Source organism: Camelus ferus, chromosome 19 (genome assembly GCF_009834535.1).
Source record: "Camelus ferus isolate YT-003-E chromosome 19, BCGSAC_Cfer_1.0, whole genome shotgun sequence".
In the NCBI taxonomy this organism is placed as follows: Eukaryota; Metazoa; Chordata; class Mammalia; order Artiodactyla; family Camelidae; genus Camelus; species Camelus ferus.
This window is the reverse complement of record NC_045714.1, coordinates 15,218,509-15,244,791: the sequence shown is the minus strand read 5'-3', so window position 1 is coordinate 15,244,791 and position 26,283 is coordinate 15,218,509. Positions and strand designations below refer to the sequence as shown.

Sequence of the window (26,283 nt, the reverse complement as noted above, 5' to 3'; positions counted from 1 at the left end):
ACCGCCGGGACCGGGCCTCATGCGGGGCAAGGTGCCGCCCGAGCCGGCGCCCTCACCTTGGCCCACCAGCTGGAGAGCACGAAGTAGGTGTTGACGTTCTCCTCCCCGAACTGCTCGGCCACGTACAGCCCCAGCGAGCCGTACTTGTCGTAGATGTTTCTCTTCGTGGCGTCCGTCAGGATGGCATGGGCGCTGTTGATCTCCTTGAACTTCTCCGCGGCCTCCGGGTTATCGGGGTTCTTGTCTGGGTGGTACTTCAAGGCCAGTTTTCTGCAAACAAAACCATCTCTTGGTCCCGCACTCGAGTTCACCTGGCAGAAGAAACATTTACCCGCCACCGTCTTGCTTCCCAACTCCCCGAAGAACTCGAGCACGCCGGGGTCAAGAGGAGTCTCTGCGAGTGTTCCAGGCCCACCTCCTGGCCCAGCGTGCCTGCGGAGGAGCATGTGCCCGGCCCGGCCCGGCCCGCCCTGCTCCATCTGAGAACTTCCACCAGCGCCGGGGTGAACCGGGCTGCTGCCCTCAGCATCCCAGCCGCTCACTGCAGTCGCCAGGGGAGCAACACAATATGTCTGACAAGGAAACAACGCAGAGGACCCAGAGGAGAAGTACGTCCTGGATGACCGGTGACATCTGCCTCCCACAGCTGGCACTCGCAGCTCGGCATGACCTGCTCCCGAGGAGCTGCCTGCTCCAGGGTAGAGTTCGCGTTATCCAAAGCGCTGTTTTTTGTTGCCAAGAAAGCATTCAGGTAGCAATTTTAAGCCATACGTTGACTACCCACACAAAGATATGATGGAGCTGCTACCAGCTAGACACTGAGAAGACCGGGGAAAACCACGTGTGAACACAGCCACAGCCTCCTGCCCGGGAGCAGGGCCTCTTACCGATAGGACTTTTTAATGTCATCCGAGGTCGCATTCTTGTCCAGGCCCAGGACGTGGTACAGCGATTCCCCGGAGGTAGACAGGGAGCGCTGTCTCTGGTCGGCCATGGTAGGCTAAGCTGCAAGAACACGGAGAAGACACTGAGAAGCATGGACAAAAATTCCAAGCGCAGGGCTGATGGACTTTATTCCACTTGACTGTGGAATTTCATTTACTTTGACTAAACAAAAAGTCACAACGCTGTTTGTGGAGGTCACAAAGTACACAAACACAACACAGTCGGTCACAGCAGGAAGGAGTAAGGAGTGGTCCCACAAGGGGGTAAGGGGCAGCTTCTAACCGTGCTATGATATTGTCACCCTAAGTGGACTGCAGAAAAGTGTGTTTATTGTAATCCCTAAAGCAACCTCTAAACAAGAATGCAAGGAAGCATATCTGAAAAGCTGAAAGAAAAGTGAAAAACTCTTCAGACTAAAAACTCCAATGAGAGGAAGGAGATTGTCAGAACGGATAAAATGCAAGACACAACTATACCGTGTGCAAGAGACATATTTTAAAAACAGCCTCTAAATACGCAAAGGAAGTACTGATTGAACTAAAAGGAGAAACAGGTAACTTCAGTCACAAAAATCATGACACTCCTCTGTCAGAGACGGACAGAACAGACAGACACACGAAATCAGGAAGAATGCCAACAATCTGAGGAACACCGTCAACCACCACGACCTGATGCCGGCATGACACCCACACGCGTGGAATGTGCACATGTGAGACACACGACATACTGAACAAGTTTCAATAAATGTAAATGGACTGAAATCACACACAGTATGTCCCCGACCTTAATAGCATTAGAGACCCAAAAGGAAGATGTCTAGTATCTAGAAAACCTCAAGTATTTATTTTTAAACAATACAATTCTAAATAACATGTAATTCAAAAAGAGAATGGACATAATTTCTAAATTCATTACTGATCTAACAATCTATATTTACTTAAAAATAAGTTGACATAGTCAGAGCTGCCAAAACTCGGAAGCAATCAGGATGTCCTCCAGCAGGTGAACAGAGAAACACACGGTGCGTCCAGACAGTGGAGTGCTACTCAGCACTAACTGAAATGAGCTGTCAAGCCATGAAAAATCCTGGGGGAGACTTAAATGCATTTAACTAAGGGAAAGAAGCCAGCGTGAGAAAGTTGCAGACTGTGTGAGCCCACCTACTCGAAACTGTGGGGCAGGGCCGAGCTCTGGAGAGGTGAAGGGTCAGGGCTTGGGGTGGGGGTGGGGGGCGGGGCCCCAAAGGTTTCAGGTCAGTGCCACCACCGCGGTGGACGCACCATCATACGTGTGTCAAGACACACAGAACGTGCAGCACCAAGAGTGAGGCCTGACGTGAACCGCGGACTTCAGTTAGCACATACCACTACTGGATCACCACTCACGACCACGCAGGCTGCACGACCTGTGGGACTGGGATCCTCTCCGCACAGGCTGCGCGACTTTCGGGTAAACCTAAAACTGCTCTAAAAAAATCGGTCATCAATTAAAAACAACAAAACACAAAAAGCAGCTGATGTCCACAGAGGAAAAGCAGCAAGTTCTGCTTTTCAGTTCTGACATCCTCAGAGCGAGAGACGACACTAAGCTGTGACGACAGAGGATGCGACAGTCTTTGGAAACAGCTCTGAGAGTGAAGTCGTCAGAGAAGTCGCGGAGATGCTGAAGGCCAAGGCGCAGAGAAGACGCAGTCAGGAAGTGCCTGGGGAGAGTCAGCACAGGCAAGACCCCAGAAAGGAGACCTGTCTGGCGGGAATTTGAAAGGCAAAGAAAACAGCCCACTGAGAAAAAACAGTCCACTGAAAAGAAAAGAAAACACAAGCGTGCAAACCAGCGCCCGTCCAGGACAGGCCACACATCAACAGCTGGGCAAACAGCGCTGCCCTCATCAGGAAAGTCTGAGTTCTAAGAAGAAGAGACTTTCAGGCTAGAATTCCAGCACCGACCAAGCGCAAGGTCAGAAGAACGCATACCCGCCAGAGTCTGGGAGAGGCGCTGGTCACACATCCCGAACATCACAATGGTCTGAGGAGCATTTCAACAAAATGAGGAAGGAAATCAAGAAACAGGAACACATGGTAAGAGGAGAGGGGATGTCTTGGCCGCAGTGGGGAGACCAGGAGGCCCCCTCCTCAGGGCACAGGGTCACTTCTGTGTCTGAATCACGATCACGACACATGTGCTCTCCCTCCAGACCAGCCCCTGGCCCCGCACCCCAGCGAGGCAGGCATGATGGCAGAGACCAACCAGAGTGGTGAGGCCAGGATCTGAAACAAAGGTGAAGGGCATAACGTCTTGGCCCACAGACACCTGGCAAGTCGGCCTGGCCCTGAGCATGGGACGAGGGTGTGGTGTTGAGGGCAGAAGATAAAGCAAGCCTCAATGCCATCCGAGGAGCGTGGGTTTGCAATCAGGGTGTGAGGACTCTCAGCCCGGTTCTGAAAGCTTCCACATGGTCCACGTGGTGACACCAGCGCAGTGGCCACGCCTCCCCCTCACCTGGAGATGGAAATGCAGACAGCCCCTCCCTCCCAGGGCGGGCCTGCCACAGGGCCCGGGGTCCTGGGTGAGCAGCAGTGTCTTTACTGGAGCCAGTGGAGTGGTGGGTTCTAGTCCACCCTCTGTCACTAAGTGTTCGGTCCAGTTAATCTACAACAGAAGGTCCATGGCTTGGTCAAGTTGAACTACTACCTGTTAAGTAATTTTTTTGGTCTTTCTTTGGGAACTGTTCTAGAAAATACAAATCTGACAAACCATTTTTTATTCTCAGTGCCTACCACACAGCTGACTTTTGGAGCCCATCCACAGGACAGGAACAACAATCAGTGCCTTTGCGCCTGCTCTGTAAAAGTGACCGCCCACTGTCTGAGACACCCAGAGGCAGCCAGCTACTTAATCTGACTGCAGAGAACTCCCTGTGGGTTGTTCGCATTTTGAGTTCTGATTCACCAGCACCACTGAGAAGCGGGCGAGTGTGTCGGATGGTAACAGGCATTACTGCGCCGAAGGTCAGCACTTCCTGGTCTCAGACAAGAGGCCACCTCAGGCGAGCCCGACATATACCCGGCTTAGCTGCTGGGTCAGCTGATCGTTTCAGTTCATTACTTGGTTCTTAACAGGTGCAGATAAATCATGACTTCCAAAATCTTAGAGTTAATTTTCTTAGTTTTTACGAATGGCCAGTAACTATATCCAAAGTTACAAGGCTTGTACTTGTTTAATAATAAACACATGTCAAAACCCGCGCTGCGACAAGCAGCCTTCTCTCCCCTCACTGGAGCAGCAAGAGCCTGCGACGCGCAGCGCCAGAACGCAGAGGAGTGACACTGGGCCGCTTCTGACCCAGTGACGCTGTAATCAGGCCAGTTCTCCGCAGACAGAGCAACAGATTCATGTCCACGAGCACATGAGAACTTACGGAACAAAGAGCTCCTGGGAAAAGACGCCTCGGTGATAAAATGAAGACAATGAAGACATGAACCAAAAGTAGCCAAAAATGGAAACCAGGGGCAGCAGGTCTGCAGGCAGCTGTCAAACCCACGGAAATGCAAGAACTAGGCTGAAGAACAGCAGAGCCGCAGCGACGGACTCAGCACACACTTCACCCTGAAGCCGTGCGGCAGGCGGAGGGAGGGGAAAAGCATGCAGCCCCGTGGCCCCGCGCCACATCTAGAGCGGAGCTGGCCCCGAGGCCGGCACCCTCCTCAGGAGAGCAGGCTTGCTTGCACTGGGGGAAGCAGCAATCTCATTAGTGTCACCTTGATTTTTCTGTTCACCAAATTCAAGGAAAATGGAAACAAACCCCTCTATTTACAAGATTATCTGAGACACAACAGTGTAAAACGACAATACTTCAATAAAAATATATTAAAAAAAAAAAAACAAACAAGACTATGTGAGTATCTTCAGAAGGTACATACCCAGTGATCTGGTTCTTTCTGGGAGAACCAGGGCACAGAGGTTCCTTCCCTACTCCCATCTGATTGCTTCATTTCTAGACTCATGTACTTCTGTAGGCTTTTCTGCATTGCTAGAACTTTTTTTTATAACTTTATGTATCATTTTTACAAAAGCTACAAAGTTGCCATTCTCATCATGCTTCCAGATGCACGAGTCACATCCAGGACAGTTTGTTAAGCACCTGCCAAATATTATAGCTTCAGCTTGCCAGACCAGGCCGTTGGGGGTCCTGAGAACCAGCCTCCCAAGCCAACACTGTCCTTTTGACCCCAGGGGTCTGGACCTCATTCCCATGGGCTGCTTCCTTCTTGGAACCAGCAAGTCTCCGACAGTCCCTACAGAGACCCTTCTCATCAGAGCTCAAGAGAAAGCTGTTCATCTCAGGACCTGTTTTGGCCACTGGCCAATCAAAGGGACCTACACAGAGAGTCCAGTCAATCACGGTCTAGTCAACTCCGAATTCTCCTAAGAACCAGCAAACATCCTAAGATGGACTCCCTCCAATCCAGTTTTCAACCAGTTGAGTTTTCTGACACCACGGACCTTCCTTTATTTTAATGAAACCAGTGGCATCAGTGACGGACCTGCACAGCTCAAGCCCGATGTAACTGCACCACAGCCGAGGAGTCGAACACCAGAAACGAGCGAGCTGGGCCCAGCAAAAGCCAGCACAAACTTTGCCACTAAGGCTCACTTGGCGCGATTCCTCAGAGGATCCTTATGCTAGAAGCCAGCACGCAAGCTTTTCTGTAAAAGGCAAGACAGTAAGTATTTCAGTCTTGCGGGCAGGTTCCCAGCTCCGCCTTTGAGGCAGGAAAGCACATAACGTGTACAAGAGCAGGCATGGCCGTGTGCCCAGGAAACCTGATTTACCCATGGAACAGGCACAGCCCTGCCCTAGAGGTCAGGTAATGGCTCTCCTGTGACTTATTTAAGGGAAGTGGGAGCTTACAGATGGTCACCCCATCTGTGTGCTACAGGCATGTGCAGGCTTAGTTACCACGACTCCTCAAAAGTAACTCTGCACAAATACAAAACAAAGACGCAGGCAGGAAATGTTCTGAATACGTATTTCCAATCAAGACGACAAATACAAGGGGGGACGATGTAGCTCAAGTGGTAGAGCAGCGTGCTTGGCATACACAAGTTCCTGGGTTCAACCCCCAGCACCCCCTCCAAAAACAAAACAAGTAAGTAAACCTAACTACCCCTGCCCGCCCCCAAAATTTAAAAAAATAAAATAACAAAGACGGCAAAATCTTAAGAAATTTGTCGTGACGTGGAGCAATCGGGCCAGACGACAGTGAGAGTGCCCCCCCACCGGCAAATCTCCCGGGGAAATCGCTGGAACAGCTGGCGGAGAGGTGACGGCATTTTCAGCACAGACCATCCAAGAAGGCGCCCTGTTACCCCCATCAGTTCATTCCTCTTTCTTTTGGTAACGATTTACTCACCGTCTGCTCTGACAGTGTACCTGCAAAGGCACCGCTCGGCTAGTGGGAAACCTTAAACCATAAGGCAAATCCAACACCACCCTTGCGGTTGTGACAACGTGGTCCGAGGACCCCCAGGTGGGCGCAGCACCCTAGCTGGGAGCCTGTGACCTGCTGCATTGCTAGTCAGGCCACCTGGCTCCCCGACACTGCTCCGCACATCCAGGGCACCAGACATTCGGGCGGGCAGAGGAAGACAGACAACACGCCACTGGAACCACCACCGCTCACACGCCAGACACACTGACCCCCAGTCACATGCCCTCAGCATACTCCGGGGGTTGTCCAACCGGGATCTTAATTAAATTTAAGTTCCCACGTAACATGGAACCACTGCCCTGATAACACTTTCATACCAAAGAACAGAAAAGCGCCCACTTTGCAAGTCACTCTACCGTCACGAGGGGAGTGGGCCGACTGCCTCAGACCCGGGCTCCGCAGGGAGGCGCCCCACCAGACGCATCCCTCCCGTTGCTGCCAGAGGCACGGTCACAGCACAGCGCCGCGCAGAGCCAAGGCCTAAGGAACAGAGGCGGTCTCACGTGCTCTGCTGGGCTTCAGTACACTCCCTCTGTTCACAGGACACACATCTGTCCCGTGGGGCCTTCATCCTCCTCCAACACCATGGACTCCAAAGCAACTCCTTACTGGGTTCCCCCACACGCCGGGGGCTGGGGCACCTCGATGAGCAGCAGACACAGCTGGGCAGAGAGACCCACGCAGGACGACACCTGACGCGGGTGTGAGCACAGTCCCCGAGGACACAGTGTATGGGAACAGGCAGGAGGTGTGTTTCAGGTCATTCTGGCTGCAGAGCACAGAACTAACCAGGAGAGAATCGTGCCCAGACACACCAGAGTCTCCCTGCCGAAAACCGAAAGAGAGAACATGGACACATCCCAGAGGAGCGAGCGCTTCAACACACTCTCCTCGTTAGGAGTCCTGCTGACCAGAGGACAGCGGCACAACTTAAAGTGCCGAAATCAAACACCTGTCAAACCAGAATTCTCTCTCTAGCAAAAACGTCCCTCAGAAACAAAGGTGAAATGAAGGCATTTTCTGACAGAGACGAAGGAACCATCACAAAGACCTAAAATACAGGAAATGTCAAAGAGGGTGACCTGCGCCAAGGGGAGGGGCACCGGATGGGGACTGGCATCTCTGGAAGGACAGAGGCCACTGGAAAGGGTTAGCATCTAGGTAACAGTCAAGCTTGTCCTTTTTATTTTTAAAAAAATACACAGCACCGCTGAGAGCAGAAATTGTCAACACTGACTTGTGGAGTTTATAATGCAGGGGAGACGTACCACGCGGACACCTCTGCACAGAGAAGGGAGGTGGGAGGTGAGCCCCACGGCTCCAGGTTCTGATGCTTTACATGAAGTGCTCAGAGCAGAGCAGACAGCCCTAAACAGCCCTGCTGATCATGTGGGGTCTGGTCCACACAGGACATCACTCACCAGTAAAAAAAGGTAACATATTGACAAGAGCAAGCAATAAGTAAATCTCAAATACACTGCTACGCAAACAAGCCAGACACAAAATGACTCCATTTACACAAAGAACAATCTGTCATCACAGAAACCAGAAAAGCGACTTTCAGGAAGGTAAGGGAGAGGAATATTCTTTTTTTTCTTTCTCTTTTCCTAATGGAGGTACTGGGGAATTGAACCAAGTACCTCGTACATGCTCAGCGTGCGCTCTACCAACTGAGCTACACCCCCACCCCCAGGAACATTCTTAATTTAATCGGGGCAGTGATCTCACGAGTGTATATACTAAAACTCACTGAAACCCAGGCAAGACTGTGCCTTTCACTGAATGTCAATTCTACCTGTAGTAAAAAGAGCTCTGTTGTAATTCAAAGTGATCTGTTCTCAGTGTAAATGAGACGCTACAAGAAAACCAAATGAAACATAAAATTCTCCGATCTTCCAGAATAGGCTGCTTGTTCACAAACCACTTCCACTGAGACACAGACGCACCCCTTTGTCTCTGTCTGTGGCTGCTCTCAGCAGAGACCGTGCAACTTACAAAGCCTAAAATACTTACCGTCTTAGAAGTATTATTCTTTAAAAAAAAAAAAAAATAGCTGTTCTGAACAACTATTCAAACTGGTATAATTTTGAGACAGAAGATGAAATAAATGCTGTTCAAACATAAAAATCATCAAATTTATTAAATTTAAATTTCTACACCATTTTCACACACATCTCAGACGTCAGCATTCTGTTTGCTGCCAGGAAATACACACTTGCACGTTCATGCTCAGTTGGGACATAACCTTGTGACCAAAAGATGGATGGATCTGATACCATTGTTAGTAGGTATGAAACTGAGAACTGCGTCTGGGAGTGTCCCAGGAACAGACTGTGGAAGATAGTTAAGGGGAGAAAGAATAATCAAGTTTGTGGGGTTTTCTAAATCATTAAAATCAAATTTTGAAAAAAGTTACCTTAATATTTTATTTTCCTGAAGTTCTATAATGAGCAGGTATACTTAAATGATTTAAAAGAAATAAACACTTTTCCAATATAGAAAAAAAAGATCATCTTAAAAATGCAGCCCTGTGCTATGAACTGAAAAGCGCTCATTTTGCACCTGGTTAGCGTTCTAACCTCCTAGCGCAGATTTCTTTCGTTTTCTGTGAGCTGCCGTCTCCTTCACTCCTGTTTCCTTCCACCTCCCAGCACTTGGCAGCACAGACACACAGCTCCAGGCTCAGCACTGCAGAGGCCCCACGTGAGTGTCACAGGAGGAACCCAGGCCTCCTCCAACACCAGTCCAGGGATGAGCCGGTTTGCTGTGTCCAACCTGCTCCAGTGTCCGTGTGTCCAACTCCCTCAGGTGTCTGTCTGTCTGTCCAAGCCCCTCAGATGTCTGTGTGTCGTGGGGGTAATGAGTCCAGTAGTCCACCATCTGCTATTTGAAGCAGCACCTCAGCATTCTGAGTTTCCTAGACCTGTTTCAGATAAATTTCAAAGGCACCCCAGGCCCAACTGAGTGTTGGGGAACAGCCGCGCCTGCCGGTGCGGCACCCACTGTCACGGGGCGCTGCCGCCACAGCTGCCTTCTGGGTCCTCGTGCCGGGAGGCTGAGCCCAGTCTGAGGCTGCATCTTCTGTAGTTGCAGCACACCTTTAAGAACAAACAGCGGGCAAGTGTAGTGCGTCCTGGTGTGTGCTGCTGACAGGAGCGCTAGGGCCCCTCCTTCCACGTCGCGGGGCACACACGCAAGGGAACAAGGGGCTCGGCAACAGAGCTTGCCTGGCATGCGAGGCAGGGTCCGGCAGGCAGGAGGGGTTTCCAAGGACACACATCAGCCCTGCCTCGCGGCGGCCAGGGTGGCCCATGGAGCACGGCTGTGCGCCCATCACCACCACACTCAGGTCCTTCCCAACAGCCCACTGGGTGCAGCATCCAATCCCAGCTCCCTGGCCTGCCCTCCAAGGTCCTTCTGGATGAAGGCCCCACCCAACCCCAGCCTCCTTCCAGCCACTGCGCCCATGGGCCTCCTGGTCTGGCAATTCGCCCTCAGCTGCCAGTCCTGAGGACCCAAGCTCCCCTCCACGCTCTGGCCTCTCCTGTGTAGGGAGCCCTCCTGGGACCTCGGGACCCTGCGGCAACAACCCCGGTCCTGGAAGGCCTGTCCTGGTCGTCTGCTCCATGGACAGAAAGCAGAGCCTACCACATTCTACAGTGCGTGTCTGTGTTGCCTGCTTGTTCAGCAGATGATTACGAAGCACCTGCCAGGTGCCATGCTCTGCTCTCAAAGCTGGGGATTTAGCAATGAACAAAATAAAACACAAAAACTCCTGTCCTCGTGGGCCACATCTGTGCTCCACAGAGGACTTAAAGATCTTCGGGGAAAGAGACGTGCACTCTGACTCCTGTGTCTCCAGGTACCGTCTCAGCGTGAAGTGGCTGTTTATAAAGAGCTGCTGTTGAATTCAACCTACTGCTGGAGAAAAAAATCATACGCCAACTTTGGAAGAACAGATTTGAAATATCTTAAAAGGAAGGCTATTTTGGCTGTTTTAAGTATTTTACCATGTAATACTCGATGCACAGAAAAGAATATACGGAACATAAGTCACGATGCACAGTGACAAACACCACGATCCCACCCTTCAGTTTGAAAAACAGAAAATTACCAATAACTGTGAAACTTCCTGCATTCTCCCCACGTGCATTACCTTGAATCAGTGTTTACTACAATTCCTTGCTTTAAAAAATCACCTCATATTTCTCTCTAAAAACTACTTACTTTAAATTTTTTTAGCTTAAAAAAAACCTTAACACAATATATGCAGCTTTGTGACTCCCCTTTGAAACTCAATATATCTCTAAGAATCACTCAAACCGCTGCACATAGCTGTAATTTGCTCGCCCCCAGTACCGGACAAGTTCCACCTGGGGGCAGGCCACTCTCATGGATCCATTCCTCCACTGAAGGGTGCCTGGGTCATATCCAGGCCTTGCTATTACTAGGCTCCCCTGAACACTCCTGAGCGATTCCTGGTGTGCAAAGGCTTTTTAGGGCAGTGCAAGGTCCAGTGGGTGCCGGCTTGCACAAGTGATGAGAGCAGAAGTTAACAGACGTAACCACGGGTCTCAGCAAACGTGCACAGGAGAAGACACGCCACATCATTACTCATGTGGGAAATGCAAATTAAAACGACACGAGCTACCACTGTACACCTGCTACAGCACCGAGTGCTGTGGGTGGTGGTGAACACCCTCGTCCTGCTGCTGGGACACGAAATGGGGCAGCCACCCTTCGGAAGAGGTTGGAAGTTTCCCATAAACTTAAAAACAGGCTTTCACGTGACACAGCAATCCCACTCCTAAGCATGTATTCAAAAGAAATGGGAACTGACGTCCACACGGAAAACCAGTACATGAGTGTTTTATAAACGCCAAACCCAGAAACAGCAGGCATGTCCTTGTGAGTGGAGAACAAGTGAAGAGGTTGACACGACGGAACACCACTCGGCAGTGAGCAGGAACGGGGCACGCCACACAGCTCCAGCAATTCCCAGCACTCCGTTGACGCTGATGGAGAGAGGCCAGCCCCAAAGGCTATAAGCTCCGTGACTCCTGAGAAGGTAAGGCTGTCCCGGGGAGCAGCGCAGCAGCGTGGGGGCGGGGGCGGGGCTGACGGACCCACCCTGAGCCGGGCGATGGTCACACCAATCAGACAAGTGTACATCAAAAAGGTCAATTTTATTACCATTATATGCAAATGATGTGACACTATCTATAGAAAACCCTGAAGACTCTAGACAAAACTACTAGAACTGACAAATGAGTTCACCAAGGCAGCAGGACACAAGATCAACACACAGAACGTCACACAAAGCAATGAAATCTGCTGCCTTTCTTCCCACTAACAATGAAATGTAGAAGGTGAAAACATCGATAAAGCAAACTGAAAATGAGGCAAGGGAATGGAAAGACACCCCACGCTCCTGAACTGGAAGAATTAATTTTGTTAAAATGGCCACAGCACCCAAAGCAACCTCGAGATTTAATCCCTATCAAATTACCCAGGACAGTTGTCGCAGAACTACAGCACAGAATCCTACAATTTATATGGAACCATGAAAGACGCAGAATTGCCAAAGCAATCTGAACAACACTGGAGGCACAGCCCTCCCAGACTTCAGACAACACTACAAAGCTACAGTAATCAAAACAGTGCAGTACTGGCACAAAACACAGATACATAGATCAATGGAGCAGAATACAGAGCCCAGAAATAAACCCACACACCTATGGCCAATTCATCTTGATCTTCAACAAAGGAGGCAAGACTATACAATGGAGAAAAGACAGTCTCTTCAGCAAGTGGTGTTAGGAAAGCTGGACAGCCTGACTTTGTGAATTAATGACGTTAGAACACCCCCTCACACCATATACAAAAATAAACTCAAAATGGCCTGAAGACTTAAATATCAGACGAGACACCATAAAACTCCTAGAAGAGAACACAGGCAAAACATTCTCTGACATAAACTGCAGCAACGTTGTCTTAGGTCAGTCTCCCAAAGCAATAAAAATAAAAGCAAAAATAAACGTATGGGACGTAATCAAACTGACAAGCTTCTGCACAGCAAAGGAAACCATCAACAAAACGCAAAGACAACTTCCAGGATGGGAGAAAACACTTGCAGATGATGTCACCAACAAGGGCTTAATTTCCAAAATATACAACCAGCTCATACAACTCAGTAACAAAAAAACAAACAACCCAATCAAACAACGGACAGACCTAAACAGACATTTCTCCAAACAAGACATACAGATGGCCAATGGGCACATGAAAAGATGCTCAACATCACTAACTATTAGAGCAGTGAAATCAGAACTATAATGAGGTATCACCTTACACCAGTCATCATCAAAAAGCCTACAAATGATAAATGCTGGAGAGGGTGTGGAGAAAAGGGAGCCCTCCTGCACCGCTGGTGGGAATGTAAACTGGGGCAGCCACTACGGAGGACAGTATGGAGGTTCCTTAAAAAACTAAAAATACTTACCGTATGATCCAGCAGCCCCACTCCTGGGTATCTATCTGGAAGATGAAAACCCTAATTTGAAAAGACACCTGCACCCCCAGTGTTCATTGCAGCACTGTTTACAATAGCCAAGACATGGAAACAACCTAAATGTCCATCTACAGATGGCTGGATAAAAATGTAGTGTACACACACACACACACACACACACACACACACACACACACAGAACAGAATGTTACTCAGACATAAAAAAGAATGAAATATTGCCATTTGCAGCAACATGGATGGACCTAGAGATGATCATACTAAGTGAAGAAAGTCAGGCAGAGAAAGACGAATATCACATGTGGAATCTAAAAAATGATACAAACGAACTTATTTACAAAACAGAAACAGACTGACAGACAGAAAACAAACTTACCGTTACCAAACGGCAAAGGGTGTGGGGGAGCGGTAAATGAGGAGTTTGGATTAGCAGACAAAACTACTATACATAAAATAAATCACAAGGGAACTACATTCCATATTCTGTAATAAACCATAATGGAAAAGAATATGAAAACATATACATGTATTACTGAATTGCATTGCTGAAACTAACACAACATTGTAAGTCAACTATACTTCAATTTTTTAAAAAAGGTCAATTTTATTGTGTTTATTTTAAAAATTAAAAGAAAATCTGGGCTTGCATTTGTTTTGTTTTATTTGTGATTTATTTTTCTAGTTAGTCATTTTCATTTTAGTTTACAAAACTATCAGTCTGTGACAGATTGGAAATTAAGAAAAATAAAATCTGGTCCCTCAGCACAAAAGAATTGTTCCCCTCTTCCTAAAGAACTGTCGTAGGGTGTGGACCTGACAGGGGAGCTTAAGGGTCCCAGAGAACGGGCAGGTACGCCCACCGCCGCCCCAATGACTGTGCCGCTGCTATGACTGGCACTGCTGAGACTCGATCTCCACCCACCTCTTTTTACTTATTGCGAACACAAGCTCACATTTTCTACTGTAGTAAAAACCATGAAATTTGCCATCACCACCACTTGTAAGTGCAGTCAGCGGTGTTAAGTATACACACGTTATTTTGCAACAGGTCTCACGATTTCTTAACTTTTAGGTAACTGAATATGTCAAATCTTTGTGAACTTATCAATCTATTTTTTTTCTTTTTTGTTCAATAAACCCTTCTCAATCCCAAGATAAAAAGTAAATTCTCCTACACTTTAAAGTTTTGGCATCCACAGGTAATCTGCTTCATCTGGAGTCAGTGTGGGCCCAGCATGAGACACACCCAGCTTCAGCTCTCGGAGGGACAGCAGCGCCCAAAGCCCCAGAAGCCCCGCAGAATGGCCTGTCTTCCCTGCACCTGCAGGGTGCCTCCGCGTTACCACAACAGCAGCGTGTGAGATCTATTTGGGGGCTATTTTGTCCCTTTCTTAGCATATTTTATTCAAAAACCTCTGAAATTATCTGAGGTAGTCTCAAACATTTTTACAAAAGCAACAAATTCTTTGGGATTTCTACACACATCACTAAATACTACTACTTAAAACAACTGTGCTTTAATGCAAACGTCCTCTTGGACGAGAGGGTTTCAAAAGCAATCAGAGCCACACCTCCTTGGCATGCAGAGAGGCTTGCTCCCAGCATCCCCAAGCCCAGGCTCTCGGGCCAGAAGTCTGGTGGTATTGCTGAGCAATGGTGTCAGGAGTGGAGTGAAGGCCACATCAAGGACTTCTCGCTGTCTCTGGGGACCTCCTCTGAGATACAGAGGTTCCAGGGCGGCCACGCTGCGCTCTCCGGCCTCCTCGCTCCCTATGGGTCGTCCCAGGAATGTGGCTGGACAGGCAGCCTTGAAAGCCACTGGGTCGCCAGGGGCAGGAGGACAGGGTGCCCAAGGGAAAGTTTCAGGCCACAAAGATAATACATCAAATGATGGGCAGTCTGGAAACAGAGAAGCTAAGAAAAAGGCTAATTACATAAGAAAAAGGCTTTAAGTAGCCTGGGGAGAGAGGGGCACTACTCTAGATAGAAAACGCCATCAGGGCCAGGACCCAGGCTCTGCAACAAATACAAATAGTAGAACAACAAATAGTAAAAGCACTTTATGGATTTTTCAGCAATAAGCTTACAGACAAGCAACTTTGTGGTTACAAAATACAACGTAAATTTCTCTGCATTGACAACCTAAAGGTAAAAGGACAGACAACAAAAGCCAGAGGAGGAGAAAGGCCAAAACCCTCCAGGTGGTGAGATGACCATGTGTGTCACTGGTGGACCAAGACAGAGTCACCTCACATGGGAGACAAAGATGCTGCTGCCTTGAGTCAGGGCAAAAGGAACAGGCGATTCCTTAGGTGATGAGTCAGGAAGCAGGGGCATGGCACAGCCCGCAAGACACAGCCTGCGAGGTGAGCGGCCACCACCAAGCATCTTGGGGACACGTGGAGAGCAGCCTGGGCAGGCACGGCCGCTCTGCCTCCTCCACCCGGGACCCAGCCCCACAAATGAAGAGCTTTGCTAAAAAGAAAAACACGAAAGACAAAATACAACTGGTGTTCCAAAGACAGCTGGCTTCTCTTCTTTAAAGGAATCTTCGGGGGGGAGGGCACAGCTCAGGGGTAGAGTACAAGCTTACCATACACGAGGTCCTGGGTTCAATCCCCAGTGCCTCCATTAAATAGATGAATAAACCTAATTCTCTCCCCACTAAAAAAAATCTGCCAGACACTCAAGCAGCAGCTGGGTCTGCTGCCCCCGCCTTGGGCAACAGGGGGCCGACTGCTGCTGCTGCTGCTGCAGGGACAGACCCTGGCTTGGAAAAGGAAAACTGAATCCACGTTTGGATATTCCAAAAGGAAAATATTAATTAATACACGTCAGAACAGGAGGAACTGGCCGCCAATGAGCTCCAGAGACATATCTGAGGAAATGACAAGCAAGAGTCAACAAACACGGAAGGCATAGAGGGATGATGCCAGCTGCCACAGTCTTCCGTTACCTTCACGCTAGCTTAAAATGAATTTCAAATGTAAAGAATTCCTAAACTCTTACAGATGCAGAAATCCTCAACAAAGTATCAGCAGACAGAGCCCAGCAGCACGTAGAAAGGGTCAACACTATGATGAAGCTGATTGATTCCAGGGTCCTGAGGGAGAATGGAAATGCTCAGCCCAGGGCCACACCAGAACCTTGGGTCTCCTAAGTGTAAAACCACTCGTGCAAGAGGGGTGTGACGGTTGCCGAGAAACCAGAACCACCCAGCACCGGAAGCCCTTCTAGCTGACAACGTGAGTGAGAACCCAAGTCCTGCAGAACCCTCAGTAAATGTTTGCTGAATTACGTTTCTAGGGAGGGGAGTGAGGGGAAAAGGACGTAGCGAGGTTTGTTTGTTTGTTCTTCGTTTAATGGAGGGACTGGGGATTGAGCCCAGGACCTTGTGCAGCTGAGCACGGGCTCTACCCCTGAGCTGTGTCCTCCCCGCTGAATTACTTTTATCAGTAATGACTTCTGTCCAGAAACCGAACAGGGATTTTCTTTCGTAAACTGATGCTTACATACAATAAGTCAAAAGGAAGAGGAGGTCAGAAGTTGAGCAAAAGAACTATAAATATGTGTTTAAATAGAAGGAAAGTCAAAAAGAAGTGAACATTCTCAAAAGCCCATTACTCAGAGAGGAGGTTACCTACAAGCCACCTACAAGCCAGTTTGGAAGGGAGCACCTTACTTCCAACCTTGCCCCTGGTCCCGCCTACTGCACCCCTGGGTGCAGACAGCAGAGAATGAACCCGTGGGACATGATGTGAGGTCCTGGGCGTGACGGCAGGGCAGACTGCCTAATGAAGTTTCTAACCCTTCTGCGTAAAGGGGGCCAAATAAGCTAGAACCCCAACACCCAGAACATGACGGGGAGATACAAGTGGCATTTCCACCATCACAGCACTAGAGTCAACAGGTCCTCACCGATGCACCTAAAAGAAGATTCTAGGACAGATCACTGCTGTGACCAAATGTTTCCAGAAAAGCTTAACATATTCCCAAGTCTAAACATGAAATGAGACAGTGGGAGACAAAAGTGTTTCTCATAGAAGTTAACGAGCAGTGGAGCTTTCTGGTTGTTGGTTCTAACCTCGCAAACCTGCCATCTCAGGATGTGGAAGTCACAGCACTCTTCAACCCAGAGAACCCCTGAGTGGGCTGGATGGCCCAACAGGGCTGACTCCAGAACGAATGGAAGCTTAAGACACACACAGAGTTCATAAAATGCGACAGATGTGGCCACAATGTCTTCTGTGTCTCCAACAGGAACATGTCCCAGAATGCGTCTGGAGAAACTGCATGACTGCCTGCAGTGTGATACCCTAGCTAGGGCCGTTCTGTGTCAAAGTTCCCAGGGAGGTGCCCAGCCCACTGCTTCCCACTGGTGGACGGCCCTGATGAAGCAGATGGACATGGCTACAGAGTGGCCAGCTCCCTGCAACCACAACCAGGTCGAACTATTCCACCAGAGCCAGTGTGAAGTCAAGTACACGGTGCACCAGTTACACCGGGACAAGCTGGATGAAGAGGCACCTGACGTCAGGCGCAGTGAGTGTCAGTGGTGGATGAGTCTACTCTTAAAGTTGAATACACTTTAAATTTATTAAATAATAAGTCAGTCGAATGAAGGGTACTCTGAAGGTGTGTACTTTACCAAACCGGAATCAAGGAAATATACACAACCTGATTACATCAACAACCAAGGAAGAAACCTCGCGAGGCAAAGTCAGAAACAACCGGTCCTACGGCGAGTGCAGGCCAGGTGAGGCACAGGACAGCTGTGCAGCTGGTAACACAGCAACAGAAGCCAGGCACAGCCCTCATACCAGTCAGAGTTTATAACTGGTCCCTCAGAGAAGTCAGGGTTGGAGACCACACTCCCATCCAGAGTGGTGACAGTGTAAATGGTCATTCAAGAACTGCATTCTCCATTTGGAGCAAGAAAACAGAATTATAATGTAAGCCCCAGTTTGTGCAGGCAAAAGCTCCCATGCAAGCTCCCAGTTGGGAGCGCCAAGCATGAGAGGCAATGGCCAGAGGAAATGAAAAAAGAATAGGAATATATTAAAAAGAAATGATTAACCATCAAAAAAAAAAAAAACAAAAAAAAACCAGCAGCGAGTTTCAAACACATGCACACACTGTCACAGCTGTACTGGTGCCAGGACCTGTGATTACTGCTCCAACTGTACCAACCTAGTAGCTACGCTCCAGGGAGCACTTACCATGCGCAGGCGTTTAGGGGATCACCTGCCCTGGACCCAAGAAGTCTGCTGGACAGGTGCTCAGTGCCATGGGTGGTGGGAGGTGGGAGGGCAGCTCTGGGGCCACCTGTCTGGGCTGGAACCTAGCTCTGCCACTCACTGGCTTAGTGACCTGGGCACGTTACTCCCCTCTGTCCACTGGGGATGGAAACAGTCTAGCATGGTGTGTCTGTGAGCCAGCTCGTGTCGAGTGCTCAGAACAGTGCCAGGGACACAATAAACATTAGCTACTACTATTGTGATCTCCAATTTACAGACGAGAAGACTAAGGCTCAGAAACACTGAGTGACCCCCCTAGAGGTCACTCTGCCAGGATGACAGGGCTGGGATTCAAATCCAAGTCTGACTACCAAGTGCTGAACAACTTGACTGATTCTCAGTAACTGTTCTACAGACGGGAGTAATTTTTCCCTGCTCTAAGCACAAATACCTTATCTTCTTGTACTAACATACAAACCTTATCTGAATAAGGTACAATATTAACCCTTCACTGTACTTTTAAAGTAAAATAAATACATACATAGACAAAGTTTATAATACTGAATAAAAGTCATGTTGGTAATACTTTTATTTCTCAGGTTGAACACAATATAGTTATTGTTACATGCATCTTAGATGTAAAATCCATAGTTCAAAACTTTGCCTTGTTGTCACTTACTTTTTAAAAATACAGAAAAAGACCTGCCTTCAAAGCTTTAGGGGGCTAACATCTAATCAGGCAAGGCTGTACCAAGCTGTTGTCACTGAAACAGCCTCCACCGCTGTGGCTACCACAAACAGGTGAGCTGGACGGCCCTTCTGGGGTAAGAGAAGGACATGCACACTGGCTCCTCCAGGGAGCAGAGTGTGGGTCTGATGGACTGACAGCTTTGCCTCACGGCACCCTGGGACTCTGTGCTCAGTTTAAGGTGTGCCACAAGCAGAAGGTCTAAACCACAGAGGCTTGAGAAGGTTGGCACAGTTCCCCCAAAGGAGAGCATGTCCGAGAGCCCGCCGGTGTCCTGAACGCTACCTGCACTGCAACCCATGGGCCTGAGTGAGGACGAGAGGGAGTTAAGAGCAGCTGGATAGGCTGGCCCACTCGGCCGCCTGGACAGCCCCTCCGGTGTTATGTTATGGCCACCCCTGTCATGGGGTGATTTTTATAAAAGAGGTGGGGCAGATGAAACAAGTGTAGGAGCCAGGTTGACGCTGCTCACCAGGACAGGGACGCTGCTGGTAACCATCAGCTGGGATCACCCAACTAGGCAGAATGATGCAAGAGAAAACGATACCCACAGAAACGGCGTTTTAGGAGGTAAACCCTGTGCTGTCACTCTACAGTGTGTGGCGGCATCACCAGAGGAAACATGGAGAGCTCAGTCCCTGTGTCCCCACAGCCAGGCGAGTGCTCCCTGCAGGACTATCCAAGGGACTACAGCCCTGGCCTGCTCACGAACAGGTCATTACAGGGGGGCCTGCCGTGGGGGGCATCCTCTAAGTGAATTTCAGGAGAAAACATACTGTTTCAAACAGGAGACAACTTTGCTTGGTCAAGTTAAGGAATACTTCATAGATGACCCTTAAATTGTAGGCATTCTAGTTTCATCTCAAAATGAAACTGGACCATTAAACTGCCTTTTTAACTTGACATGAGATGAGCCTCATGATTCAAAGTAAAAGATAAATAGTCCAGTAAAAACCACTGTCCAGAACACAACTTCTTTTTCAGTTAATTTTAAAAAACAGCTGTGGAACGGTTTCATGCACCTTAAAAAGTCCATTTACCACTACATTATCACCCTTTATTTCTTACTTTAATTTATTTAAAATTCTTATTTTAAAGGACACAGCAAAATTTACTGCAACTGCCAAAAAAGAAAAACGAAAACAAAAAAACCTCAAGATTCTAATAGCAAAACAGTAACTAACTGAGCAGCAAAATATAAAGTGTTAAAATCCTGTGTCGTGAAGAAGACAAGACACACACTGCCGGACTGAAAATAAATTTGGTAATATATGGCAAAAATAATAAAGTCTGTACTCTTTGACCCAAAATTTTTCATTATTTATGTTAGAGAAACCCCCTCACAATTAAAGACACCCCTATTTAATAATAAAGAAAACTTCAAGGGGGCCGCCTAGCTCAAAAATCAAACATTTGCTATGCTGCTAAGCCAGTCCAACAATAGAAGGAAAAGCCAGAGCCAGCGTCGGCACGTGCTCCCTCTGGAGAGCCGGTCCAGCCAGGCCAGGCTGGGAGCCTCCACTCTAGCTGGGGCTGGGATGGGGGCCCATGGTCTTGGGCTCTGAGCACCTGAACTCTGAGGTAATGCAGGGTCAGCCCAGCACAGGGGATTTCATTTCTGATGCTTTCACTGTAACACACTTCCACTCCATCCAGGGAAAATGACAGAGGCACAGGGCAGGGAGAGGTCTCTAAGAAAGGGCTGGCCATCCCAGAGATAGCCAGGGTGGGGCACAGCCACAGGGGTAGCAAGTCAGCATTCCAATCCTCTGACTCCCAGGAGTGAGACTTTATAACCAATTGGCATAGAATTCCTTAGAACACAACAATGGAGACAGCAAATGACTGTACACTTCATCTTGTAAACCCCCATGTTCGCCAGTGTTACATGTTCAGTGCAGAAAAATTTATAAAGGACAATAAAACTGTAAATAACCCACGATGAATAAGATTCCTTTACACTCATACATTCAAGGAATAGTCACTGACCACTCACAGTTTCACACAGTTTAAAAAAATATTAGTTGGGTTTAATATGTCACGAATATAAGACTAAGGTTTCCGCTACAGAATTAAGTTTTGAAAACCAGTTACGTAGATAAACATACAATGGAGAGTGATTTTGGACTGAAGTGGGCCTTCAACGTATACTGAAGACTCTTGAAAAGGAAACCACTCAAATGGCATTTTCAGTGACATCCCAAACCTGGTCTCACCACGCACTCTCTTCAGAGAATAGTTGCTGTGCTTCATTTCTGCAGTTTCAATGTTAACTACCAGTCCGTCTGTAACACTCTTAGAATTTGAAACAATTCTTGCCTGCTAAAGACCTAAATCTATTAAATGTCTGCCAGTACCAAGAACTGAGGCACAATGTACCACTTCCCTGTTACAATATACTCAAACAAAATTAATGGAAAGAATGCCGAAAGACGAAATCTAAACTAAAGGTTGTTTGTTAATCTAATCCTTAAATCTTCCCAGCTGAATTCCCAGTGACAGACTACTGTTAATCCTCTTCGGGGGATGTCATTATCTGAGAGCTGGCCCTGGTATCAGGACAGCAAAGGCATAACAGTTCCCTCTCTTAAATCAGGGGCAGCATTTTCACAAAACATGACTATTACCATTTTCCAACCTCTTTGTCACCAGCTGATGACATACTTCCCATTTATCATCTCCTGTATCCCCCACCAGGAAGGGCGGGCTGGTACTGTGACCCCCATTTTAGTGGGGCCCCATCACGTGAGCGCCAGTCTTGTCCTCTTTCAGGAAGGAAAGTCTAGCACAGATTCTGCTGAGATACAGAGTGGAGGGACTGTGACAGAGCAGGAGAGTCTGCAGCTCTAGAGTGCTCTGAGCTGACCATCCAACAGGAATAAAACAATGAGCCCATCGGGGAAGGCTGCAAACATTACACCGAGGGCACCTCGAGACCCGCCATGGCATGGCCAGGAGCTGACTCTCCTCCGGCTTCTGGTGTGAGGGCTGTTGTCACACCTGTCCCCTGAGGACACAGGGACCTGTTTCCTTACTGTAAAACTGGCTGCCTTCCCTGGCTGAGATACGGTTTGCCTCGAGCATTACACGCTCCAAGCCCTGTACAAAGCATGTTATAAAAGAGCTAAGGAATTTTTCAAGGGTGATTATATCCATGCTTAGCATGCTCATTTTACAACCTGACTTCAGAAGCAAACTCCCACCTTAGATAAAATTCCACTTTATCATGTCCCCTAGCCTCACTGCATTTTAGTCATTCATTCTACAAACACCTGCTAAGCACCTACTACCCTCTAGGACCAACGTAAGCATCTCACACTTGGGGTCTGAAGATGCACCATCAGCAGCTTGTTAGGACTCTGCACGGTGGGGTCAGGGAGGTGGTGGGCACAGGAATCGGTATAGAAGCCTGCATTCCAGTTCCAGGTCTGAGGCTGCTCAAGGCACTGATTTCCAGGGCAGCTCACCACCAAGCGCAGTCACCCATCCCTGCAAATGAGGGGGCTCAAAAACGAAAAGGGCCGAGAGATATGCGGTATCTGTTCAATTCCAGCACCACAGTAATACAATGAATGAAAACCCAAGAAAATAAACCCCCTCTGAGTTCAGGTTCTGGAAATGACGCGAGTCCGTTAGTTACAAAGCAGGACTCAGGGCAGTTCTGTCACAGCCCCACAGTCGTGAGCCTAAGGCTGGGGCACCAGGAATGGCTCGCTGCTAACAGATCACCCCACCTCACTCCACTCACCAACAACTGTCACTGAGCATTTGAGACTAGCATGTGGGTTTTACTTTTGAGGGGGTTAACCAAAGAAAAATTTCTAAAAGCATTACTGCCAGAGGCAAATCTGGCAAAATACATTTTATTTTGAAAAATTACAGCCTAAAAGTGGCAAAAGATTTATAGGGAGGTCCCAAGCACCATTCTGATCTGCCTCTTAACTAGCTGTCCTTTTCCAAAGGGAGGTGACTTGCCAGGCCTCCCTCAGAACCCAGAACTCCTAAGTGCTCAGTACTCACCTGCAGTGACTTCCAGGTGACAAGGCTGTTGTACTGCAGAGCTGTTGCTAAGCTCATCACTTTCACTCATTCAATCAGTACTTACTGGGTACGCAGTAGTATGTGGCACCAACTGTTCTCTGCACCAAAAAGCCTCCTTGTGGACCTTACCTCATAGTAAAATATTAAGTATAATAAATGTATGAAATATGACATTAGAAAAATTAAGTGCTGGGGGAAAATTAAGCAGAAAAGGGAGACAGGAAACAGGAGGTGGTGAACTGAAAGTCTAGGTAAGGTAGTCAGGGAAAACCTGGCCTCACGAAGCGTAAGGGTAAGAAAGTGAGTGATCCCAGCAGACCCAAGGACAGACCATGTGAGTCTCTTCAGAGACCAGGAAAGAGGCCACTGTGGTGGGGGTCAGAGTGAGTTGGGGGGCCAGTGGTAGGAGACTGGTCACAGAGGAGTGGGGGTGGCCGGACAGGCATCCCTCCACCAAAGGGGTCCCCACCCAAGGCCACGGTGGATCCACAGCTGAGGTCCCTCAGCAAGGCTGGGTCCCCTCCACACGCCCACCTAACTGCTCACCATACAACCTCCGGGTGTCTGCTTTCACCAGGGCCAAGGGTGCCAGGCCTTAGGGGTCCTACAACACACGTCCCTCAGAGCCCAGTGCTAGTGCAAGCACCTGCCACACAGCCAGTCAGCCAGAGCCAGCTCCTACAGCACTGGACTTGGCCACGTGCCCTCCAGAGGGGTGCGTCCCTGAACCCTAACAGGGGGAAAGGAGCACTGCATGCTCTCTACTGCAAAATTTGCCAGAACCTAAGTTCTGACGCATAGTTTCATCTCCCGTTTGACAGATGACTCGACCCGGAAACTCAGCCTAACATTTAAAAAGAGAAAAGCAAATAAATGAACATAAAATCTCAGGAGCTTTGCCTTTAGGCAACTAAATCATAGGTGGGGCAGTGTAACTTCTTGCCGTTAAGTTTTCAAACAGACAACTAAGTAAGGACAAAGGTGCCCAGCAGCTCCCACACACCGCCTATCAGGCTCCAGCCAGCTGGTTAAACTGTTCCCTGTCACGCCTAGGCCTGAAAACCGAAATAAAACTGAAACTTTGCTTCCCTTTCCTGCATGGCACAACTGAATGCATTTTGAGAAATCACCTCTTAGGCGCATGAAAAAGGGAGTCCTTAATCCAGCCATTCAACGAACAAGTTGGAACCTGAAGGGATGAGTTCCTGATGCCCGCTCCTGAAGACGACAGCACAAAGCACCGCTGAAAGAAATGTCCTTGTGCGCCAGATAAAACACTTTCTCTTACAAACAGAATGATCTGCACCTACGAGATTAATTTACAGCGCGACATGGAACAAAGCTCAAGTCCACGAGCTGTATGAGTAATGACCCGGGGACAGGTTACGTGGCTGCTGCAACCGGCGGCTCTCGCCTTCGCGGCCCCCGGGACGGGAAAGACCCTGCCCAGGGCCGGGGCGCCTCGCGCAGACCCCGGCCCCGAAGCGCGAGCTGCCTCGAGGGACGAGCTCTCGCGGCCGCAGGTCGGGGGTCTCGCCGATCCCAGCGCGGGCCCGGGCGGCCTGGCCACCGCGCGCGGCCTGGGCCTTCCTGCCGCCTGGGGCCCGGCCGCCGCCCCCGTCCCGGAGGGTCGCCGCCATTTCCGAATGCGGGCGCGCGGCCCCGTCCCCCCGCACCGCTCGTCCCCCACGCCCCTCTCGTCCCCTCACCCGCGCCCCCGCCACCCAAAGTCCCCGCCCGCCGGCCCGCCGCGAGGCCGCCGGCTCGCCGCGAGCTCACCTGTCCGCGCGCCCGCCCGCCCGCCGGCTCCGCGGCTCCGCTCTTCCCTGCGCCGCGCTGCTGGGAGGCCGGCCGACGCGCTCCTCAGCGGGGGCTGCGCCTCGGGACCGGCTGCGGCGGCGGCGGCGACGGCGGAGACCGCGGCGGGGGCAGTGGCAAGAGGGCGCGGGAGTAGCACCGGCAGAGGCGGCGGGGGCGCGCACGCTCACGCACGCTCACGCACGCACCCGCATCGGCGGGCGCGCTCCCGGAAGGACGGGGGCGCCGGCGGGTCGGAGCCGCGGGCTGGCAGGCGGCGCGCGCGCCCACAGCGCTGCCCGGAGGCTCCGCCCACCGGGGCGGAGCCGTGCGTGACAGCCGCGGGTCGAGACTCCGCCCAATATGGGGCGGAGCCACCAATGACAGCCCATGGGCGGGGCCGGGGAGTTGTGGGCGGAGCTCGCGCCGCAGAATCGGAAACGTCGGCCGCCCTGCAGGGGCGGGGCCTAGACGCGGGGGCGGGGCCTTCCCGCTCGCCGGTGGGCGGGCAGGGGCTGCGGCGGGCAGCACGGAAGGAGAGGTACGGGGACTGGTCTTGCAGCTGCGTCCGCTCAGCGCTTTACATAAGATTGAGAAAACGTAGTTGTTCTCGTCAAAGAACGGGAGAGGGAGCTGCTGGGAGCGGAGCTGACCCGGAGGCTGGCGGCCCCCTGAGCCACTCTTTGGGACGGACATTTGCTCATCCCTGCAGCGCGGAGAAGGGACTTCCTGCCTGCCTGCCCAATCACCGAAGTGCCACCGCCATTGTCCAGCCACCCTCCCAGAGTCGCCTACAAACTGGCTTGGAAGGGCAGGAGAACCAACTTCCTCTCACGTTCCTCCCCGTCCAGGCTCGACCCCGCTCATCTCTTTGCCCCCCTGAGGGAAGGGAGACATGCTCGGTACCCTTCCCTTTCACCCCCTGTAACAGAAGCAGTTGTCCCATTCAGTGAATGCCTGCTCTGTGCCTGGTCCACCGGGATGTGCCAGTTTTCACCCTAGAAGCCATCCGAACCAGATCTTTCTGTTCAGCACTCCTGCCTCCTCCCTTGCACACTTGCTCGTTGGCCACTTTCCAGTCAGTGGAGTCGTCTTAACACAGACATCCAAGGCTCCTTTGACACACTGACTAAATCCAAACTCTTTGCTCACAAGCTCTCGTCCTGTCTACCTCTGCCCTCTTCTTACACCTCTGCCATCAGGCCAGCCTGGAACTGCCCATTTGTCCCAGGTTTGAGGCCTGTAAGTGGAGACAGCTCAGAAGTCTCCTGGTGGTCAATAAGTTGTGCAGCATGAAAAGGCTTACGAAAACCAAGCAGCAGAAAGGCCAGATTAACCTCTATGTCTGTTGATTCAAGAGAATGAAGGATTTCCAGCCAGAATCACAGGAGGAATGAGAGAACAAAGTGGACCTGGTACCAGTTTCAGACTGCACCTGTGTTCAGCCTGTGCTGGGCACCGCAGGAATGAATGAGCAGGCCTTCGTGAGTCCCT

At 49.9% G+C, this 26,283-nt stretch overlaps 1 protein-coding gene across 2 annotated transcripts in view; it reads right to left on the bottom strand.

Annotated features, from left to right (window-relative positions):
* DNAJC5 (DnaJ heat shock protein family (Hsp40) member C5) overlaps nt 1–25,023 on the bottom strand; it is a 30,002-nt gene extending 4,979 nt beyond the window's left edge. Inside the window, exons 1-3 of one of the 2 annotated variants that reach the window (XR_004313038.1) lie at nt 24,772–25,023; nt 888–1,005; nt 57–270 (exon numbers count right to left, since the gene is read on the bottom strand). Coding sequence is in view for 1 of the 2 variants with exons in the window: in XM_032461622.1 (XP_032317513.1) it covers nt 57–270; nt 888–994 (321 nt within the window). In the remaining variant the exon portion in view is untranslated. The remainder of the gene's footprint in view (nt 1–56; nt 271–887; nt 1,006–24,771) is intronic. The other variant, XM_032461622.1, reaches the window with a different exon arrangement.
* Nucleotides 25,024–26,283: the final 1,260 nt, after the last annotated feature.